General features: G+C 36.7%; 1 protein-coding gene and 1 long non-coding RNA gene across 10 annotated transcripts in view; one reads left to right on the top strand and one right to left on the bottom strand.

The window, feature by feature from the left end:
- LOC109453617 (uncharacterized) overlaps positions 1-24276 on the top strand; it is a 31799-nt gene that overhangs the window by 2022 nt on the left and 5501 nt on the right. The window contains exons 2-8 of one of the 7 annotated variants that reach the window (XR_016018326.1): positions 3775-3886; positions 8270-8409; positions 15120-15217; positions 15547-15694; positions 19847-19949; positions 21948-22084; positions 22604-23163. This is a non-coding gene — a long non-coding RNA (uncharacterized LOC109453617). Of the gene's footprint in view, positions 1-3774; positions 3887-8269; positions 8410-15119; positions 15218-15546; positions 15695-19846; positions 22085-22603; positions 23166-24276 lie in introns of those variants that run through there. The other 6 variants (XR_016018324.1, XR_016018327.1, XR_016018325.1 and 3 more) reach the window with 6 other exon arrangements.
- The window catches only part of BTBD1 (BTB domain containing 1), a 29387-nt gene continuing 6000 nt past the window's right edge, over positions 890-24276 (bottom strand). Inside the window, exons 2-8 of one of the 3 annotated variants that reach the window (XM_019743433.3) lie at positions 23126-23282; positions 17168-17273; positions 13167-13364; positions 10684-10876; positions 6037-6124; positions 3164-3310; positions 890-2689 (exon numbers count right to left, since the gene is read on the bottom strand). In XM_019743433.3, the coding sequence (XP_019598992.2) occupies positions 2531-2689; positions 3164-3310; positions 6037-6124; positions 10684-10876; positions 13167-13364; positions 17168-17273; positions 23126-23282 (1048 nt within the window). In that variant the 3' untranslated portion in view covers positions 890-2530. The remainder of the gene's footprint in view (positions 2690-3163; positions 3311-6036; positions 6125-10683; positions 10877-13166; positions 13365-17167; positions 17274-23125; positions 23283-24276) is intronic. The other 2 variants (XM_074318336.2, XM_074318337.2) reach the window with 2 other exon arrangements.

The raw sequence follows: 24276 nt of genomic DNA on the forward strand, positions 1-24276 counted from the left end.
CAATTCCCCAGTTGTGAATGTGGAAGACGAGAACAGGGAAGCAGAAAGTGATTTGAAGGACATGGGACTAGAAAGGGAAGTGGAACAATACGTTTTAGACATACTGCCTTCAAAGACCTGGCTCTCTCTAATGTCTTACAAGCTTGTCTATTCCCGGGTCAATTTTTTCTTTAAAACTCTAGGTACTACATATGTGGAACTAAAAAAACACTTTGATGATACAAATAAACAATCTCAATTTGTTGGGAAGATACTGGTATAACCACACTTAAAAAAAAAAAAAAAAACATATTCTATAGTAAATACACATTCGCCAGGTAGCTTCTGGGGTCTTACTGTGAAATTGGAGAATAGTGACATGTTACTTTGGGACCCAGCAAAAAACAAAACAAAAAAACTTTTCCCAGCTCTAGCTTTGGAGATAGACTTGGGTTTTCATTCTGCCTCCTACCACTTATTGACCATTTGAAACATGAACTTCTTTGCATGTGAATAGGGTATTCTAACAGTCCTTACCTCACAGCGATGTTGTGAGAAACAAATGAGAATGTGTGTCAGGTCCTTAGTACAGGGCCTGGTACCCACTAATCACTCCAGTAGCTATTGCTGAGACTAAACAGTGAGATGGTCATCACACTAGCCAATAACAAGTAGTCTTCATTCTCTCGCCTCCTGTGATTAGAAGAGGGGAGAACCCGAGACCATAAAAACCTGATCAAGAAACAGATGACAGCAGCTGTTATTGCTGCAGTTCCTATGTCTTGTTTCGTGTTCCATTATGTACTTCTGTAAATTAGATATACAGTTACACCTCAATGAACTAGAACCCTTGTTCCAAAATGGCATCTTACACTCAACTTTTAGAAGAAAAAGACAAATGACAAAAAAATAAAAAATAAAAGGATAATATTTATTTTTTTTAAAATTCCAGGGGATGTCCCATATTAGTAAACAGTTGTTTCTCGTGCCTCCTACTGGCTACCTTCAGTTACCATCATTGTTCAGTGCTACACACCGGGAGCATTTGAAATGCCGCAAATGTCAAAAACCATAAACATACCCTTAGCATACGATCTTTTTTAAGGCAGAAGTTATTTTCCATAATGGTTACTACAAAGTGTTTGCTGGTTAATCTTTAAACAGAACCAGACATGCCATGGATATTCCAGTTAACTGAGGTTTAGGTCCATATGGTCATGGTACCAGGGATAAAAACATTTTCCCTTTTCTTCAGCAATTTCAAGAGACGTCTGCCACCAACATATCTCATTATCCTCTTGAAAACAGAAAATGAAATACGACTTTAGATGAAAAAATTTTATATCCTTATTACTATTTAGAAAAAATTATTTTTAAGATGAAGAACTGTGATTTTAATCATCTTCCACAGCTGTTTGATATACCTTGAACTTAATTACACATTACTTTATATCAGAAAATCACTTTTAAAAGAATGTTATTGATATTAAAATTGTACTTTATAATAAAAAAGAATATAAATGTCATTTTGCCAGATATACTTCCTATCCTCCTCCTAATAATACCTGTGACATTTGTGAGGTCAGGAGTATTCAATATATTTTACTTCTTGGATAGAACTGTGTAGGTGACAGGAGTCATTCTGTTGGATACTTCAAGTTTCAAAATAGTTGTTAGAAATGTTAGCATTTTATTTCATTTCTTGCTGTGTAAGATTATCGCCACCATGTTGAACTTACATCTGTTTAACCAGTCACCAGCATAGTCACCATCCTCTCAATCTTGGGAACTCTTGGCAGCGTCCCCCACATAAGACGGGTGCAGTTCAGCAATAAAGAATCCAGTCTTAGACTATACCTTTAGATCCTTAGTTTATATGATACTATTATGAATTTGTACAAATGCCATTTGTCATTTAAAGCTGTATTATGTAACACATTACTATACAAAATATCCTTTTCTGTAAATGCAATGAAAATTTTCTTGGGCATCTATTAGGCCTATTTCTAACAATATTCCAAATGCTAACAACCAGATATTTTAAAAGTCCAAGTATAACATCTTAGTTATTATTTTTCTTAATTGTTTGAAATTAGTTATCTGAGTTAATAGGAATACTGACCCATCTCAACTCTAGGAACCTTCAAAACACTTACACTTAAGCCTATATGCTCATCTCATCTAATCTTCAAAATAGTTAAAACAAAAACAAAACAAACCAGTGATAGAAAACAAAAATCTTTCAATTATAAAACTGTTGAAAGATCATGAGTCAGCTGATCTATGAAATTATACAAGATAAAGTTGAAATAGCTGTTTTTTATTTAAACTATTAAACCCAGTTATCTTTCCCCAAAGGTTAACAAAACAGAAAATCTGCCTTTAAATCATGCAGACATTTAAATCCACATTTACCTATCTCCTCTAAGAAACTAAAATGTTTCTTATCTTAAAGTTATAAACACTCAAACTCTTTTTTGTGGCCATTTTTTTATGCCTTTGAAACTAGACCATATGGTACTATTTCGCCAAGATGTATTATAATGCTAAATTATGTATAAAGTATTATTTCTGGTATTTGTCCATCTTCTATTGAAGTGCCATTATTATTGCCAGGGGAACTAAAAAAGAAAAAAGCTGTCTTGCTCGCAGTGGGCGTTTCGTGTACTACTTTCTTCAATCCTTTTGTGCCATAGTGGGAATCTGGCCCCTAAATGAAAACAAAAGGTCCATTAGTAATTTTTATTTAATAAACACTCAATTTAAGGCGATGTTTTAATTCAATGAATGATCTATTATGTTGCATTATAGCTCTTGTATAAAATTTTGTGCAAGTCATTTAATGAAAAATAACGTTTTTTGCTACAAAGCTAATTAATGATTAAAAATACTGGAAAGCTCAGCTACTAGAGAACATGAAATGGTTTTAAGAAAATAATTATTTTATCTTCTGTCAGACAGACACTTGATCTCCTTTCAAACAAAGGGCTACTTCTTACGAAGAACCCTTTCTTTCAGAGCAGAGCTCTGCTGAGGCACTTCTTCCCAGCCTCTTTTGTCCCCCTCTTCCTGGAAGCCTGTCAGTGGCTCTCAGCTTCTACTGAAAACACGCTCTCCGTAGCATGCACGGGGAAACCATGGGCCCCACAAGTTCACCATCTGGACCGTTTTGGATGACTCTTACTTTGAGTGTTGCGCATGCTGTGTAACACACATTGGGCAGGATCTCTATGGGTTCTTTGAACATGACCCTGAATGTGTTAGCAGTCCCATCACAACTAAATCCAGTATCATTTTGTCCCAGAGTCTGCTTTTTTTCGTATTCAATGATCTGTAATTTTCAAAAGAGAAGTTACATGTGAGTTAAACCAGCTGAAACAATGTTTTACAGAAAAGGATATAATACAGCCCTTGGGAATAGCAGAATGGACTACTACATCTCCATGTTGTAATTTTTCTCTACTTTCTGTAACTACCAAAGATGGCTTTAGATATTTATCATTCATCGCACTAAAGATGGGGAAGATGTCAGATAACAGGCTTGGCTGCCGGAGGAGCTTCCATAAAAGACATGGTTCAGGAACTGGCTTTTGAGATGTGTGGATTTTAGCTGTCTGAGGGAAATGAGCCTTTATTCCTTGCTAGCCTATGTCTCGTTGCTAGGAAATTCTCATAGCATTTCTTATGTCTAAATGTTATTTACTGAAATTAAAATGACCTTAAATGCAGTATTCAAATATGTGGATACTCAAAATGTAAAAATTTTGTCTTTTAATTTATTTCACTCTGTACCAGGCTCTGAGGGACACCCTCAAGACTCTCCGGTCATTAGAGAAGACACATACGGTGATTCAGTACACTACCTACAGGACGAGAGCTATGACAAAGTGGCTGAACAGAGGAAACAGTGAGTTTGTCAGAAGGGATGAGAGTTTTAAAAGCTGAAGTCTGAGCTCACTGGGTTACAAGAGAAAGAGCTCCTGTGCAAGGGAATGCCATGTGCAGAGGCAAGGGTCCCAAACCTACCTTTTACACACATCAGATAAAAACAGTGCAAGTAAACCAGGCAAAGCAGTGGTCACCTCTGCGGGGAGAAAAGATCATGAGGGGGCTCCTGGGTGCTGGAATGTACTGTTCCTTGATCTGGCTGCCAGTTACGCAAGTGTGTTCAGTTAAAAAGTGAGCCACAGGTACCACTTACAAGTATGTGCACTTTTCTGTATGTGTATCACAGTTCAATAAAGAAGTAAAAGGGTTTTTAAAATGACAGGCCAGAGCCCTGGAATGCAGCAGTCAGACGCAGGACCTGGTCGTGGCAGTGTCAGCTACAGCAAACCACTTCACTTCCCAGAGCCTGTTTTAGCTTCCAATTTGGGGAAAAAAAAACTTGCTCTGCCTTCTTCCTAGGGCCACTGTTACAATCAAATTATAAAACTCTAGCAACAAAGACAGCAACAGACTATGTTCTAAACACTTTACATGCATCATCTCAACAGGTCCTCACAAAATATAAGGTAGGTACCACTACTGTCCTAGTAGATGAGGAAACTGAGGCTTAGAGAGGTTACAGAATTTGCCCAGTCACACCTTGTAGGTGGTAGAGCAATTCAAACCCAGGTGGGTCTAGCTGGTGTGTGTCTAGGCAGTGCGTGCGTGAGACTAGCCAATGGGGGAAGAAAATAGGAAGTCTTATTTGTATTCCTTTACTCAGAGTATTTGTATTTTATCATTTTAATGTGTCTATAACCCTGATGCCCTCCCTCAGTTTGTCCACAAGGAGTCTGGTGACTTCTGGTGAGGGACCCTGAAGGAAGAGTGGGTTCCACAATCAAAGAGGCTGACAGTGGGCCCTACTTCCTTCGCAGGCCTGCACGTTATCCAGCCTGCTGAAATGGGTTCCTGGAGCCTACTGGACAGGACCGTTAACAATATTTATAAAGCAATTAAAATTAAATGGGGGTGTGATCATGAAAATCTTTTACACCACTCAGAGATTCGCTGTGGTTTTTCTGCACTTAAAAAAACATGGAAAACAAATTTTTCTAACCCGCTTTAAAATAAACAATTTTGGTGGGTTTTGAACGTATTTGTTAAAAATATTAAAAATGTAACTTTATAAGTGGTTTGTAAGAGCAACAAACTGAAATGAGTGATATGAGTTTATCAGCTACATTTTACTATAAACCTTAGCAGATGTGATTAGAAAGTGACCAAGATTTCATTCGCACAGGCAATCACACAATTCTTCCATTTGGAGCAAGGTTGTCTTTGTGAGGCAGTGAGGTATCTTTTTTGGCTGTCATGGAACCAGCTCTTTGAATTGTTGTACACTTTGAAAACATGAAGCATTGTGATCACAAAGGTCACTGAAGTTTTTATTAAAAATAATACATTATAATTTTGGGGAGGGCAGTTTTTTTCTGATAAACACAAGTTTGAAACATTGTTTACTTCCTTTTCTCACTCCTATTTGTTTTGTTTTAGTTTATGTGTAACGTATAAGTACAGTATTGCATATGTATAGTTTGTAAATAAAAGTACAGTGTAGATGTGTTTCTAAATCAATCTTACTAACTGGGCTGTGCATTCAAAAGTGGAAGGGAAGGAGAGCGGTATTTCCCTTCCAGATTAGGTAACACGCCCGTATCAAGAATTGAGGGGAGCAGACCTAAAGAATGAAGCAGGGCCTGGCCAGACAATCAGAAACCAGAGGGAGTTCATAGTAGTTACAAGGAATGAGACAGTTCAAAGTCCCATGACAGAAGCAGGCGGGTGTTGTAATAAGACAGTCACGGCACCGCAGGAAGGACTAACACAGGGGTTTCCTGGAGGAAGGAGAGCCCCTTGTATGTTAATGCTTCTGTGAAGGACCCCGGGCCCCAATTTTCTGAAACCAGATTTTTTCAGATCAATTGTAAAACACAAGTCTCTAGGCTACTAAGATGCTTTCTGATTCCTTTGCTCCTTATACTGAAATTTGGATTTTGTCGAAACAGTATCTTATTTTAAAATTACAGGTTTATTTTAAGATGCTATATAGTGCAGGAAAAAGTGTACCTGTATATTGACTTGATAATCCGTAGGACCATGAATAGATCCATATAAACCAAACCCGACTATAGAGATTCTTCGATTAACTGTGAACCTGAGAGAACAAGGTCAAATATTAAACAACATACATAATTCAGCAAGCATTCATTTTCTGAAGACTTACAAATATTTTGAGTGTTCCCCAAACATCTAATTTTGCTCATAAAAAGGAAAACTACGACAAACTAGATATCCTTGGAAATGTCATCTGCTTACACACACACACCACAAAAACCCCACCTAAAAATAAAAAACACCTCTTTCTAGAGTATATTTTAACTTACTGGGAACTGAAGTTGCACCTGTTTTCTGTACTATACATTTTTGAGTCAAAGGAATTGTACCTAGTACCCACTTTTGCTGCAAGATGATTTCTGCCATTTTGACACATCTGCTTCATGAACACAGATGAGTCAGCCGTCAGGCCTGGAGCGCGGCGTCCCAAATTCTGACAATTCATCAGCTCGATGACTATTTACTGAGAGCCTGTCGGATGAGCTACTCGGCCTGGCACTGGGGAAATAATGGTCAACAAAGCAGGCTCTACCCCTAGTGCCCTTACAGCCTCATGAAGGCCACTGACAATAAACAGAAAAAGGAGTGAGTTATAAACTGTGACAAGAGCTGTGAAGCAGCAAGCCGCTGGACGGAAGCCGGAGGTGGAAGGCGGGCACAGGACCTCACTGACAAGGTGGAGTGGAAGATTTCATGCAGAACAATGAGCAGGTGCAGGCTGGTCATAATGGTCAAAACCACCTCCTGTGCCAGGCACCGAGCTTCAGTTTTTTACGTGAATTATTTCCTTTAGCCATCACAACAGCTCTATAAACTACGCAGCCCAGTGTTATTTTTATTATCCTCAGTTTTTACAGTTGAAGAAACTGAGGTTCAGAGAAACTAACTTGCCTTGATCAGGAAGTGCTAGCAGAGCCAGGACACAATTCCAGGTCTGCTTGGAGCAAAAGCCCATGTTCTGAACCACTATGTTCAAGTCCCCTTAAGACACTGTAATGAATTATTTATAGTTTTCTCTTATAAAATAAATACATGGTCTCTGCTTTAAAAAAATGCAGTTAAACCACGGAAAACTTTGAAGGGATCTCAAAATCCACCATCTGGAGGTAACCCCCCTTCACCCTTTGGTTCATTTCCTTTTCAGACTTTTACTTCTATTTTTCTAACAAAAGGAAAATATACTTTTTTTTCCATGAATGTATTATTTTTGAAATTGTGTCAGAATACATATATTTTTGTAACTTCTTTTTCATGTAAAATGGTAAAAGAGTATTATCGATTCACTGTATTTAAAAAACCCCCACTTGTGAGATAATCTAGGTTATGTGCAGTTTTTATTATTAGATAACAAAACTGTGATGAACAATCTTAGAGCTAAGTCATTTTGCAGAACCTTCATTGTTTCCTTAGAATAAATTCTTGGAAGTAGAGTTGCTGGAGAAAATGAAAGGCATATACTTAGGGCTTCAGATAAACATTATCAAATTGCTTTCTGGGAAGATTAGAACACTTTACACCCTACAAGAAATGAAGATCACTTCCATCTCTCAACAGCCAAGTGTATTTTCATTTCTTTTAGCCATTGAGACACTGATGATTAACAAATTCTATTTATATTTCTTTGATTAGTGAATTCATACATTTGCTCATATGCTTACTATCTACTGGTCTTTCTCTTTAATGAAATACCCACTCATATTCTTTTCCCAATTTTCTCTGCTGACGAGTATCTTTTTCATGTGGAGCTGAAAGACCACGTTATGTAGTTATTTGTGCCTTGTCAGTAATATCCGTTGCAAAAAGCTTCCTGTTTGTCATTGAATTTTATGGTGATTTTGGACATAAAAATTTTGGATTATTTGTAGTCAAATTATAATTTATGCCAAATTTAGAGAGGCCTAACTCATCTTCAGAACAAACATTCATCGTTCCGGCACTTTCATGGTTTCATTTTTTTTTTAATGTTAAAATTTTAATTTTTACAAATATTGGTAGATGTCATCAGTAAGGATCTAACTATTTTCCCAGTGGTTATTCCTTCCTTCACCTTCTAAATGCTCATTTACATTAGGATGGTTTCTGAACTCTGGAGTATCTCCCATATGACACTGACTGACAGCTTTACAATGCTTATCATGTTGCATCCATACCACTCTTTTTAAAAAAGAAACGTTTACTCTTCCAGATTAACTTTAGAATAATTTTGCCACGCGACTCCTCCCTACCAAAAACAAGTGACTTCTGAAAGGAACTGCGTAACATGCATTGGTTAGTTTGGAAAGACATTGTCTGATTCCAGTTGAAATTCTCCAGTTCTTCATCAAGGTATTATACTGTCCATTTCTTACAGGATTTAATCCTGCTACTTTATGTTAATTTGTTACTATTGTAAATAATAACTGAAAATTTAAACATTTTTAAAATTTTATTTTATTGTGGAAACATACATAACAAAATGTATTGTACCATCTTAACCATTTTAAGTGTATGGTTCAGTGGCAGGAAGCACATTCACATTGTTGTGAGCCATCGTGACCATCCCTCTAACTGAATTTTGATGACGTATGTAGGAACATCACTGGTTTTTGCACATACGTGTTATTAATATAAGCGGTCCCTATTCTCTTATTGATTCTAATACATTTTCACTGATTCTGAGGTTGTTTGGATGGACCAGTCGTTTTCAAAAGCCAGAAGGAGGGCTTTTGTTTTCACAAAGGTTTAGGAGCACTGTTGGCAGAGGGTCAGGTCACCAGATTTACTGCAATGCTTAGGACAGTCTGCCAAAACAGAGTTCCGATCAACATTCTTTTTTAATTTTTTTAATTGAAATTAATTGGGGTGACAATAGTTAGTAAAATTACATAGGTTTCAAGTGCCAATCAACTTTCAAATGTGCTGTCAGAATTCATGTGGTGAGACACTTGTTTATAACTACAAGACTTGAACACTGCATCCCTATCTTGAGGTTTCAATAGTCTATCATGTTAAAGAAGTATTCTTCTAGCCCTCGTCTATGAATGATTACATCTGGAGTGAAGGGGAATTTTATCAAGTCTTTTGACAACTTCTGAAATATCAAATTGTTTTTCTTCTTTGATGGACTACTGTGGTAAATTCTATTTCCTAATATTGAGCCATTCTTTCAATCTCCAAATAAACTCTATTTGCTCATACAATATTATTTTTCCAAGGTATTGCTAGATTCAATATGCTAATATTTTACACAGAATAATCTCTTTCCATGTTAGTGAGACCGATCTAGAAAATTTTTCGTCTTGTCAGATTCCTGCACAAGGGTTATGCTTCTTTTCAGTAATTAACAGATAAGTATTTTCTTCTTTTAATGTTCAAGGAAATGATTTGTTCCTTGAAGGTTTGATAAAACTCACCTGTAAAAACCACCTTGTGAAGGGACAGTTCTTTGATAACTTTTAATTCCTTCCATGGAATGGGTCTATTCAGCCTTTCTTCTTCAGTCAATTTTGATAATTTATATTTGCCTATAAAATGATCCATTCCATCAAGACGTTCAATTTATTAGCACAGTGTAAACCCAGAATTAAAATAAAAATCTCCTCCGTATATGATTATATTCCCATTATTTCTAAATGTATGTTTTCTTTATTACCTTTGCCAGAGGTTTATTTATTTTATTGGTCTTTTTAAGTAACCAGCTTATGGATTTATCAATTCTACTATTTTAATTCATTAATTTCTACATTTATCTATTTCCTTTCCCTTTTTTATGGTTTTTTGGTTTCCGTTTTCTAGCTATTTAGATTGAATGCATAAATCATTTATTTCTACTCTTATTTAGTACAAGTAGTTAATTACAACTGTCTCTTTGTGTGACACTTTGTCCACTTCATCCTCTGTATGTAAGTTTTCATATATAGTATTCTCATTGTGAATGATTACTGAATAATTCACAAATGCTTTTTAATTTACATTTTAATCCAATATTTAAGAGTCCTCTCCCCCTCAGAGGTCCATTTCTAACAAACTTGTTATTAGTTTCTAGTTTTATATAAAAGTGCTATTAAATAAGTGAAAACCCAAAAGCTATGTTTTATGAAAACTAGTACTTACTTTGTTTTGACATTAACCTAAAGAATTGCAATAGAACAAAGATAAATTCCTAACAGGATTGTATGGAATGAATCTTTTAAGATTTAAAAAATTTTTTCCCATTCAAAGCTTTTATAAATGCATACTGAGATATTTTTCCATGCAAAGAAAAAACTCACACTAAAGAGAGTAAGATTAAATGTATTAAATTTTAGCTCTAAGACTGTAAAAACAGTGTTTGATCAACTATGGTCTAGACCTCAGCTCCCCAGCAGTGGTAATCCAAACAGAATCCCTGTAACAGAAGGCCTGACCCAATCCTTTGTTACTTTACTTGTTTCCTAAGAGATCCCTTAACTCATAATTCAGGGAAGAGACCACTATGCCTGACTTTTTACCTCTCAGTTAGAAATGCAGTACACAAAGTATAAGATAAAATGTTGGTTAATGATCTCCCACAATATGAGGATAAAAGCTAAAAGCTAACTGCCGCCCCAACCACCCCCATGGCCACAATATGACAGATACCTGATTCGATCACTTGTTCCACTGTAACCCCAACGGCTCTCTACTTGCTGGAATCGATTGATGCAGCATTCCTTCCCTCGGAGACAGCATCTTGGTCGATCAATGTATTCAACTCGGGGTTTAGGATTGACAGTAAAATGAAGAAAGAGATTTACCACTTCACGGTCTGACAAAATGCCAGATTGAGCAGGACCTACAGAAATAAAAATATAAATCTCAATAAAGGCAATTGGATTTCAATTCCTAACTTTGTAATACTCCACATAATAATGTGAGTTCAAATCTGGAAGATGTAAAGTAACAATGAGGTAGCAAAATCTTAGCATATATAATTTTAGCATATATTTAATTTAAAAATCTTTCGAAATCCATTTGAGGTTAACCTAACCTAATGAAATGTAAGTGTTAAAATCATTACTAAATTAAAGCTTAGAGGAAAGGCTGAGATCACAGAAAGACCTCTGGATTTTTCTATCCACTCAGCCACTGAGTACCACGGACTTTTTTGTTCACCAGAAAGAGGAGAGTCATTCAGTGAGGTGAAGAAATGCTCACAATGGCAGCCAGAGCTATTGTTCCTTCTAGTTTTCCCACCTAATACCTGTCTGACATTATAATCCGAACAACGGAATATAATTAGAGGCAGAAATAGATGGGATAGTGCTTTCATTGTCGGATTTAGAAATTAGCAGAGGGCAGGAGCTAAAATTAGAAGAGCCATGGAAGCAGTGTATATGTTATAATTTTCCCATTCACTGTTTCTAAGAACAGAAAAATTCTCGGCAGCTTAAACTTATCCAGGAATAAATGTTGTTCCTCATAAAAGATGAGAGGAGATCCCTTCAAAGCCTGGTAAAAACAATCTGAAAAAGAAACTGCAAAACTAAATTAAAAATTAAAATGAACCGCAAAAAATAACTGATAAACTAGAAATTTGGGTTAGGAAGCCATAAATTCAGATTTTAATGTAAAACCATATATATATATATATATATATATATATATATTTTTTTTTTTTTTTTTTTTTTTTTAAGTGTTGCAAGATTTTACTTGAATCAAAATTGATGACATATACTGCTGGGGAGCAAGATCTCAAGTGCATCCCAAAAGCCCTGATTTTGAAACATTAGTGTTCCTAAAGAACTGAAAATAAGAAATAGGGTGATGTAATAATTTATAATAAAATTTCCTTAGTTGAAAAGTGGTCTTCAGGTCATGAAAAACATTCTCAGATATGTACTATATACCTAAATAAAGTAAGTGATCAGAGAATACACTCCAGTTAACAGAGGAGTGAATCAAAATAAAGAATTCAAGGTGTGTCACAAAAGAACTGGTGATGAGCACGACAAGCAATACAACCTAGAATTAAGTCTAACACAGTAATTGTGTGTGTGAGAAATCAGTTAACGTTAACTGGTTTAGAAAGGTTGAAAGGAAGAACACACTATGCTAACACTCTTGTCTTAGAGAAGGTCAGTAAATATAACTTTTTTACGAAATGGAGAAATAAGGAAATTGAGGGGGGAAAAGTAAATACAAAATTTATATTTCTGAATCTCTAGACAGAAAAAAAAAAAGGCAAAGAAAACACACTTGATAGCAGAATGGAGAAAATAAAGGGAACTCTTCATTAAAACATTTTTTTAAATACAGAGGTAACATGGAAAAAAGAATATAATATGCCTAACAGCAAAAGAAGAAACATTATTTGATTACATAAAAATAGATAAGAAGTCTGCAGGATGGAATAGCCTACGTCAGAAAACAACTATGGACGGAATACGTAAGACAGCTATTTACAGTTCACAGACAACAGCTGAGACAGACACTGCTTCAGAAGGGAAACAGATTGAGACAAAGCCCTGTATCTGTCACCACTTCTTCCCCTTGGAATATTTGCTGATTTGCTTCACAGGTCATAAATGCCAAATAGAAACTGGCAACCTAGAAACTGTGGCAGGCCTCACTTGGTTGAAAAGACAAATAGTGGAATTCAAAGCTAGTAAGGCAGCCAGACAGTGATCCTGAAGAAAGGGACTAAGAGAGAAATAAGACCAACATTTTGTGCACGATTTCTGTATTTGCTGATTTCTAAGCTATGCACAAACAAGAAGGGGGCTGGTAAGAGACTAAAGAGTTACACAGAAATTTCTATTGTCTGATAAAGCATTATGTATAACCTTGGGTAAGGGACTTAACCTCTCTCAAGTTCAGTTTTCTATCCCAGAACACATATACTCTTCATATATTTGTAATATATAAAATGCTAAAATATATGTATACATTTTAAAATATGTAACCTATAATACTATCCTGAAGGGCTATAAGGAGAATTACAAATGCACATACAGGTATCATGTAATTAGGAGAGTGACTGTGGGAGTCAATAAATAACCATCTGCTCCTCTCTGGCACAGGCAGACTGACGGCCTGCCCATTAAAATCATTTTAAATAGATGTCGGTCAAATTATAACCCTACCTGCTGCAAATTCCTCAATAGTCATCAGTGGGAACCGGATCAAGGACAGTGCTTTTCCTAGAACTTTCTGTTTGTTTCCAAAAGTCATAGGCAATTGCTGTCTTTGACATTCCGCTTCTGCCCATCGCACAACAGCTCCAAAAAGTCGACTTTCTCTAATACTAAGTGTGTCTCTTTCTAGAACTGCACAGAGCGTGTCTATAGGTAAATACAAAAATAAATGAAATTAGGAATACTTTGCTCTTTAACAAAACAATACTGACAAACTTGCTTATATATTTTTTCAAATCTCAATAAAAATAGGTTAGACACTTAAAACTATACTCTATACTTTTTTAAAAAATATTTTTAATTGTGATAAAATACATATAACATAAAATTACCATCTCAATCATTTTTACGTCTACAGTTCAATGGTATTAACTATATTCACATTGTTGTGCAACTATCAACACCATCATCTCCTTAAGTCTTTTCACTTTGCAAACCTGAAACCTTATATTTTATTTTTTTAAAATTCTCCTCTGCAATGGTCTACACATTCATAGTAGAACCCAGTATTTGTTTAATATCAAGCACAGCAATCATTCCAGCAAAGATATCATAGTCCCCAGATCATAGCAGGAGCTCAACAAAATGTTAAAAATGAATAGGTTAAACACAATTTTCGAAAAAGAAAATTGAGCTTTTTTTCCTTCTCTTGTAGCTGAGCAGGTGATTATGAACTAAGGCTCCATGTAAATACATATAAATCAATATACCTAAATACTTGTAGGATTAGGAACATACATAATATTTAATCATGCAATGGAAAAACAGACGACTGTGGACCTATATGTCTCTACCTTATACATTTATAACTTCAGTAGAGATAAACATAGAAACTTAAAACATGACCCCAAAAAAGCACATTATACTGCCCTTGGCATAATATAAATTCATTTTGTTCTATCAGTGAAACAGATTATCTTCTTTCTTTAGCAAAAAGCTGTTAGAGAGAAACAGTATCTCTGTACTTGGAAAATGATAAGCATATCCCTCCAGAACACATATTCAAACGTCAGATGAGAAAAAGCGTCCTCAGAATCTAAAACGGTGAGAAGAAAAGCTCCCGGAGCCAGGCCCTTCTCTCTCTCAGCTCTTAGGCTCCCCTTGCTTTCCCAGTTCTCAGCAAGTACATCTGGAGAAAACTAGACTATGGGTGGAAACACTTAGGTTTTCTATTGGCAGATGTGTTATAAGAAATTACAGCTGAGAGCCTAATAAAGATCATAAAAATACATTAAGATTATATCTTATAAACATAATACTGGATTTGAATATAAACAATCTTGAGTCTAATCAAATCGACAACTATTTACAGGGTATTTACCCTGTGCAAGCACCTCCTTCAAGATTCCCAGGCTCCAATGGCATGCCTAACATAGGAACTATTTGCAAAACCACCTCCAGGAGGAAGCCACCCATGCTGGCAGGGTTATCTCAAAGGAGTGTAGACTGAAGTGCAAACGGAGCACTGCACAGCCCCTTAAAGGGAAGGAAATTAGGATTAAGCAATGCTTCGTTAGCAACATGGGCAGTGCTCGGGGCTCTTAAATATCCAGTAATTCAACAAAAATCCAATAGCACATGATATGCAGGTGCTAGGGAGGAACTCGATTTAGTCCATGCCCTTCAGGATAATGCAAGGTGAGTACGAACCCTTCCCAAGGTACCGTGTAAGACAGTCAAACTAACAATGGGATATTACTGTAACAGAAGAATATACTAAACAGAAGAGGGTGGGGTGTCAGTTCTTAAGAAAGGAGTCACTACAGAGGTATGATTTGAGGCAAGACATTGAGACTGAGTAAGAACTAGCCCAGGTGGGTAAGGAAGGCACCATTCTAAACACAGCCAGCCAGTCTAGTCGGTCACTGACCCCCTACTATCTTCTACTGTTTTTGGTGCTAGAAATACCGTGATAAACAGGACAAAGTCCCGCCTTCAAGGAGTCTGCAATCCAAGAGGGGAAGGCAGACAATCAACATATGCATACAGACAAATACCAGGTAAGAATTTCAGACAGTGATATGTATTATGAGAAAAATAAATCACAGATTCTTCGTGGGAATGTAGCATCTACTTGAAGTAGGTCTGAGATGGCCTGTCTTAGGTGTCATTTCACCTGAAATCTTTGAATGATTACCAAGATTCAGGGGAAAAGGATGCCAATCAGAAGGAAAAGCAAATACTAAGGATTAAAACAGAAATAACCGTAGCCAGTGCATATGGGACAAAGTGAATGAGGGCGAGAATGTAGGAGACAAGGTCAGATGCTGACAGAGACAGGTAGTGACTGCCAGCTGTTTACAACACATCTGTTTTTCCTTCTTCCTAGGATATGAGTACTCTGCATCTCTCAGCCTCCCTTGAAGTGAGACGGGATCTTGTGATGGAACTTCTGAAGTATGAAGTAACAGGGTGCCATTTCAAGGCCAAAGCTTTTAAGATGTTTTCCCTGCCCATGCTTTTTCCTATCTGCCCAGGTAATAACTAGACCCTAGGGAGTGGCAGAGTCACAAGGTAGAAGAGAGCTGCTTACTGGCCAGGACACTACCTTGGACTGTTACGTGATTGTGAGATACGCTTCCATTGTGTTTGAGCCAGTATGCAGTTTTGGGTGTATGTGTGTAAATATGTTGAGCATGCATTTTGGGGCCTATTTATCACCACAGCCAAGCCCAGACCACTGATACAGGGCCTGATCATGCAGGCTCTCGTAAGGAGTTGGAATTTTTTTCTAACTGCAGTGGGAAGACCCTGGAAGCAAGGTAGTGATAACAATGTGATTTATGGTTTAAATTTGCTGCTGTGTACAGAATGGACTATATGAAAGCAAGAGTGGTTGGAAGCAGGGAGACAACAGGAAACGACAGAGGTTATCCAGGTGAGAGAGAACAGTGGCTTTGATAGGCAGTAGCATGGATATGGTAAGAAATGGTCAAATTCAGGATACATTGTAAGACTACAGTTGAAAGCACTTACTGATAACCTGCATGTGGGATATGAAAGAAAGAATAATGAAGAATAACGTCTAGGTTTTTGGCTTGAGTAATCAGGTGCATGGTGGCGCCATCAGGGAGGAGTGAAAAAAAAATGAAAATGAAGAGGAAAGATTTGACAGGGCATAGGGGAGAACTCATGATTCTCTCTCAGCTTTGTTCTTTGAAATACCTATAAAATCTCCAAATGAAGATGTCAAGTAAACAACTGGGTATATAAGTTTGGCGCCAGAAGACAGGGTTGAAGATGTATGTTTTGGGTTCAACACAGTGAAGCCACTGTGTGGCTTCTTTTTAAAGCCACAAGACACTCTCCTATGAGCCAATATTCAGACTCCTCACTCTGTCAGCAGATCTCCCTCCTGACACGGGCTTTAACCTGCCTCGTATTTCCCTTCCTCTATATCCACTTCGTCGTGAGGTTCCACTGGCCTCTAATGCCGTTCCCTCTTCCTTATCCAAATATTCATTATCAGAACGTCCTCTGTCAACATTACTCCAATGTGAGGTTAACCTCTGCATGCTTTGGATTTACACAATAATTATTTTCTATGTATCTAGTTCAGAAAAGGCAAAAATCACATTTTGTTGTATGCCACCTCTTCTATTAATGTCTTAAATCTTAATTTTCACATATTTGTTCCTTGCTTCTCCAATCAGTTGAGTTTCCTTAGGAAAAACCACATCTTACCTTTTGTATTTCTTATAGGACCCTAGCATAATGCCGCGCATATGGAAAGCAGTCAATGAATTTTACGTGATTTGATGTCTTTTAAAAGGCAATGAGGTAGTTAAGACTGTTAGGAATATTTCACCAAAATAAAGAGAACAAAACTCTTAAAGAGGCAGACTTAGATTATTTGGAAAAACCGCTAATTTCAAAACAGCTCATCCACCAACAAGGTAAGGTGTTACTACTATACCTATAGGTAAAACTTTCACTCATTGTGAACTTACCTATATCAATGTCGGTAAAGCCTTCTGCACTTATTGCATCCATCGTGCTTTTGTCTATTGTGTCCAAACAAAGACTAGCAAGCTGAGGTTCATCAAAGAGTCGAGCCTAAACATATGAAAAGATAATTATTTTATTTCCATAGTTATTTTACCTTTAGGCTGTACACATTCCAAGTTAATACTGTAAACAGGTATAATTGCTAATTATGTAAAAATACCTACTTAAAATACAATTATAACACCTATATATTCTTAAAACTTTTCATTCCGCACTCAGAAATGAAAAGGTAAAAGCACAAATGCCCTGCTGAGATAACAAATTCACCACTACTACCAACACTGGCATTTGTATTTTCACTTGCTTATATTGAGATTGCCTAGTTTCTTATGCGTTACTTATTTTGATTCTTAACAAATATCCTGCATTAGATAAGACAGACATTATCCCATTTTCCAGATGAGGAACCAGAGGCTCAGAGACATATACCAACTTGCCTAATACCCAGCTAGTTATGTTGCAAAGCCAGTACTTATTAAAGCCAAGTCTTAATGATATTTTTACTAACCAATAATATCATTTGTCAAGCATACCAGTACTAACAGATTTTTTTTTCCATTTCCTGCTTTGATTGGGGATAGAGAATGAAGTACACGAATTTTAGATTATGAAAGCTCTGGGAACCTAAGCAAAAACTAGGCCTAACAAGAACAAATAGATAGAACAAAAAATCATCAGATTTGTTTGGAACCACAAAAGACCCCGAATAGCCAAAGCAATCTTAAGGAAAAAGAACAATAATGGAGGTATCACACTTCCTGACTTTGGCTTGTACTACAGGGCTACAATAATCAAAACAGCATGGTATTGGCAGAAAAACAGACACATAGACCAATGGAATAGAATTGAGAACACAGAAATAAAACCACATAAATATGGACAGATAATTTTTGACAAAGAAGCTAAAAACATACAATGGAGCAAAGACAGCCTCTTCAATAAATGGTGCTGGGAGAATTGGATAGCCACGTGCAAAAGAATGAAACTGGACTGCTATTTGTCACCATGTACCAAAGTTAATTCAAAATGGATCAAAGACTTAAGCATAAGACCTGACACAATAAACTGCATAGAAGAAAACATAGGTACTAAACTTATGGACCTTGGGTTCAAAGAGCATTTTATGAACTTGACTCCAAAGGCAATGGAAGTAAAAGCTAAAATAAACAAATGGGACTATATGAAACTTAAAAGCTTCTGCACAGCAAAAGAAACCATTGACAAAATAAAGAGGCCACCAACTGAATGGGAGAAGATTTTTGCAAACAGTGCCTCCGATAAGGGGCTAGTATCCAGAATATACAAGGAACTCATGCAACTCAACAACAAAAAAACAAACAACCCAATTGAAAAATGGGCAGAGGACTTGAAGAGACATTTCTCCAAAGAGGACATACAAATGGCAAATAGACATATGAAAAAATGCTCAACATCACTAATCATCAGAGAAATGCAAATCAAAACCACAATGAGATATCACCTCACCCCAGTCAGAATGGCTATCATCAACAAGACAAATAGCAACAAATGTTGGAGAGGCTGTGGAGAAAAAGGAACCCTCATACACTGTTGGTGGGAATGCAGACTGGTACAGCCGTTATGGAAGGCAGTGTGGAGGTTTCTCAAAGAATTACGAATAGAATTGCCATATGACCCAGCAATCCCTCTTCTGGGTATCTACCCAAAAAATCTGAAAACATTTAGAGATAAAGACACGTGTGCTCCAATGTTCATTGCAGCTTTGTTTACGGTGGCCAAGACATGGAAACAACCAAAATGTCCTTCGATAGATGAATGGATAAAGAAGTTGTGGTATATATACACAATGGAATACTATTCGGCTGTAAGAAAAGATGATATAGGAACATTTGTGACAACATGGATGGATCTTGAGAGAGTAATGCTGAGCAAAACAAGTCAGACAGAAAAAGCAGAGAACCATGTGATTTCACTGATATGTGGTATATAAACCAAAAACAACAAAAGAACAAGACAAACAAATGAGAAACAGAAACTCATAGACACAGACAATAGTTTAGTGGTTGCCAGAGGGTAAGGGGGGCGGGGGGTGGGGGGTGGGAGGTTGCATGAGGGTAAGGGGGGTCGAATATATGGTGATGGAAGGAGAACTGACTCTGGGTGATGAACACACAATGGGATTTATAGATGATGTAATACAGAATTGTACACCTGAAATCTATGTAATTTTACTAACAATTGTCACCCCAATAAATTTAATAAAAAAAAAAAAAAAAGGAACAAATAGATAAATTCACATGATTACATGATGGAATATTATACAACAATGAGAATGAAAATCTTAACTATACACAATATGGATCAATCCTACAACTTAATGATAAGCAAAAGAAGTCATAGCATATATTGATACCAAAACAGTATACACTGTTATGTTTCCAGCAAAGCTTATCTAGGCTTTAAGAAGTCAGAAGTCGAGTTATATGTGCTTATCAGGGTGTGTACTATAATTCTAAACAAGTTAAAAAGCTGGGGGGTGGGAAAGGTGGAATCCAAACTCAAATGAGATTTTTAAAAACTAACACTGAAAAGTAGATGTGAAGGTAGATATGCCAATCTTTGATTCTGTTTACATTTAACAGCACAAACAGGAAATGCTCAGAAGGTATTCTTGCTGCGTCATGCAGAAAGCTGTTGAAAATGCTGCCAACTAGTTAACTGCACCATAAATGACACCATGATTCGGTACGGCTGATGACTCCTCACTTCGTTTTAAAGTAAAATTCATTTCAAAGGCTTCAATAACTCAGATGCTACTGAACAAATGATAAACATCCCTAAACAGTTATCCTGTGTTTTATAGGGGAAACAAGACTACACTAAACACACTGACTTCAATTTTAAATATATATATAATGTATTATACATAATTATATACATATAAATATTTTTAAAGTCAGGACATTTCTTAAAATTATAGAATACTCAAATGTTTGAAAATGCTCTTCATAGATTATATACTAAGCCTATTTATATTAATTTGCTTAGTCAAATTTTTAATTTTAGCCCTAAATAAAATCTGCATAATAATGTACATATGTATCTATAAGTGGAATAATAATGTCTGCCTTATATAACCTAGAGGATCAAAATAAGGATCGCATAAGAAACTAGGTTACGTACATTTTATTTATATACATAGAGTGTGTGTATACTGAACTATTTGAGAATAAGGGACTGAACCATTTGAGAATAAACTTCATACATCATGGCCCTTACGCTTAGATATTTTAGTGCGTATTTCCTAAGAATAAGGATATTCTCTTATTAGTAGCTAACTTTGTAAATAACAGTATTTTTATCTAACTTACTATCTGTATGTCAGTTGTTAATTGACCCAACAGCATTTTTTATAGCACTTTTCTTTCTAGCATAGGATCTCATCTAGGATCATAGTTCATGTATTTTTAAAATATGAAAAATAGTACATTTTTAAAAAGTGAAATTCTAATGTCAATTTTTTTAACTGGCCAACTCAACTATATTTTTAGTTAGTGTTCATGCAAAAATTGATCTTTCCCTTTAGGAAAAACGATTTTTTATAAAAATTATTTTATTCAGAGTAGCAATATCAAGTTTCCTATGGAATCCACTGCTGCTGAGTCTGGCATTATCTCTGGTAAGAAAGCGCTATGATTGTTTCACTTCATAGTCTCCCCTGTGGAAATCACGCTGGCACAGTACACTGGCCCTTTGTGTGAGAGGGAAGCTGGCATGGGTCTCTCCAGTAAATAGTAAATGAGAGGCTTCACTCAAATGCCTCACTTGGCCAGAACAAGAAGTCACATGACAATTTGTAGGTTAATTCATATGACCCACCAATGAAAACTTCGGAGTAATATTGGGATCTCAGACCAAGCAGGCACCGAAAAGGTCTTTTTGCTCACAGTGACAGCTGTTGACCCTTGCTACTCAAAGTGTGATCCAGACACACGGGCACCATCTGGAAGCCTATTAGAAATGCAGAGCCTCAGGCCCCATCTCGGACCTACTGAACTAGAAAGTGTATTTTAATCGTCAAAGTTTAATGTATTGGTTTCTGAATTTTATGACTGAACTTTTAAAATAAAGTAGCAAAGTGATCCTCTCTACACACAAAAAATAACCCTGAGATAATAAAGAATCTTATGAATATCAACTTTGTTAGATTTTCATCAGAAATTCAAAAGAGGAAAAAAATGCAGGGAGGTATCACTTATTAGTTATATGACCTAGGTCAAGTTATGCCATCTCTCTCTGCCTCCATTTCCTTATCTATAACATGGGGCAGTAAGGAAACTTCTACCAAGGAGACTTACACCTCCTCAAGTTCTTAGGAAGATTAAAGTAATACAGGTGAAGTACTCAAATGGGGCCCAACACACAATAACCACTCAATACCTGTTGCTATTATCGTTATCACTGTCACCACACCTTAAGAACTATTGGTTTAAAGTGGAGACTTTAGCTTTACCACTTGCTGTCTGATGTTATAGAAGATATTTACCTCTCTAAGCTTCCATTTCTTCATTTAAAATGGGGCTAATAATAGGCAACAACATGATAGAGCCATAATTAGGTATAAAGGTGTAATATCCACAAAGGGACTAGCCTGGTGTCTGGCATACTATATACACAGACAGGGAGCTCTGTGATGGCTAAAAACAGGTGATATCAGCATGTTCTTTCTTTTATTAACTACAGGTATTTCTTGACCGAAGATTCTTTTAAAGAACAAAAAGGATGCCATCAGACATTTTCTATATGATAGGATGGACAGAACCAGAAAGCATAAGCTCTGGGATCCAGCCCCGCCCAGCCTATAGTGAGACTTTCAGCAGGTAATTGTTTAGTTTCTCCATTTGGAAAATGAGTGAGCTGAGCTAGGGACCACTGTGATTATTTCCAGTAATAATATTTAGGACAATTACATATTATCAGCTTAGTTTTGTTTTGTTTTCTCCTCATTTTAACTTGTTTACCTCTGTAAAGACTCTATCTCCAAATAAGGTCACATTCTGAGGTCCTGGGGACTAGTATTTCAACCCATGAATTTGGGGTGGGGGCACAATTCAACCCATGGTTATAGTATCTGTTAGAGTATGCAAGCCCTGGGAAACTAAGTCAAAACTAGGCCTAACAACAGGCTAGCTTCGAATTTTTAAAACAAGTCGTACGAGGGTATTATAATATTGCCTAAAAAGAAAAACAGCAATTTATTTCTATCTAAAATATGAAGTTCAGATTACAGGCATTTCACAAATGCTAAAAAGCGTATATTAAGGACCAATTAATGTGCTCACTTTGTAAAAGTTCATCAGACTGTACACCTACAATATAATATGTGCACTTTTCTGCAGGTATCCTGTACTTTGTGAAAACTTTTTTAAATGTCAGAGAAAGAATATTTCATATAAACCTTCAATTCTAACTCCTTCAGGAGTTGGTTAACAAGCTTACGGATACAAGTTCAAAGACAGTGAACCTGAGCACTTTTCAGGACTTCAAATACTCCACCCCAATTTCAGATCCAACAAGAAATTCAGACTAAAGGTTTCCAGAAAACGATGTGATCACGCTCTCAATCAATCACAGCAAGAGAAATGCTGGATCCGAATCCCCACTCCCATCCGAAATAGCTACGTAACGTCTGAGTCCTGACACCCTGCTTGTATCAGGCCTCAGTTTCTTTACCTGTCATACTGTATTAACTCTATTTTTCTTTTTTCTGATATCATATAAATCTGATATATTTCCCTGAATGGTACTGTAAGAAAAATCACATAAACTTGAAAGTAACGATCTAGAAGTAGTTCTCCAGAGAACAGTACATACTCACATACAGTTATACTCGCTTTTTAAATGATATATACCTGACTTACCTGAGTAAGCAGCATAAAAGCATTGTCGGCCCTAAGATGTTTGGTGAGAAATTCCACACAGTGTGCTTCCAAGGCTGGGACTGCGTATTTCTTAGCAGTATAAAGAGTGGTCATAACTGTTTCTGGGCCAATTTGAACTTCATCTGAATACAGGAATCTGGAAAGCAATTGGAAATTGTAGACCTAGTCAGTAATGTTTTAGACAAGTAATCCATCAGAGTTAAACCTCTAAGGAATGTTTTAAAGATAATGAGTAAACTGAAAACCTCAAATGTGGATCAGACTTTCCAGGGCTACAGGGCATTTGCACACACATCATCTCATTTTATTCTTACCCAATCCTGAGAGGCAAATAAAAAACTTCGAGAGAGAGAAATGAAGTTAAGTGAAGATCACGAAACAGACCCATGTCTCTAAGCCAAGTCTTCTGAGGTCTTTTAGCACCCCATAGCAGCTCAAGACAACCGTGGTTCATTATCTCTCCTTCTTCAAAGGATGTTCACTTAAGCAAATCTACAGAGAGCTGAAGTTCACAAACCAAAATGTCAAAACATTCCTTTGTTTCCTGATAATGGTGTTTTCCTATTCTGGGCACCTTTTATCCTTTCATTGTTATCCCAGAATTAGCATGACCACGAAAGACTAGAGTCCTGGGGCTTTGGAGGAACAAAACAATTGAGTAACATCTTCAATAACCCCATGTCGCTATGTGCTCTGGGGTATTTAGGTCCAATTTTCTCTCAAAATACTATCTAGCAGACTAATACCGTCTTCCTTCCTCCCAGCTCACTGCCTCTGACACTAAGTCACTAGATAAATCAGCTTCACAGCACTGCAGACAAAGCTCCGACGCTCAGTGAAGGCCTGGGCGGGTCTTGTGGAAGGAGATGGGGTCCCTCTCAGTCACACTCAGAACGGCTGAGGGCGCTGCACATCTTCGGCATTGAGCACACTCAGGGCTTAGAACACTCATTACACTTACAGGCCCAGGATCCAAGTCAGAAAATCAGAAAGTTAGTGTGTAAGAAAAGCCACTAACTTCCTTCAGAACAGTATTACAGTGGAGTGAGCAAAGTCAGTTCTACTTTATGTTACTACCCCCTACCTTTCAATTTCCTCTTCTTTGATTCCTGTGGCCACAAGCACCACCC

Source organism: Rhinolophus sinicus, chromosome 13 (assembly GCF_057876585.1).
Source record: "Rhinolophus sinicus isolate RSI-liver-muscle chromosome 13, RSI-T2T, whole genome shotgun sequence".
Classification (NCBI taxonomy): Eukaryota; Metazoa; Chordata; class Mammalia; order Chiroptera; family Rhinolophidae; genus Rhinolophus; species Rhinolophus sinicus.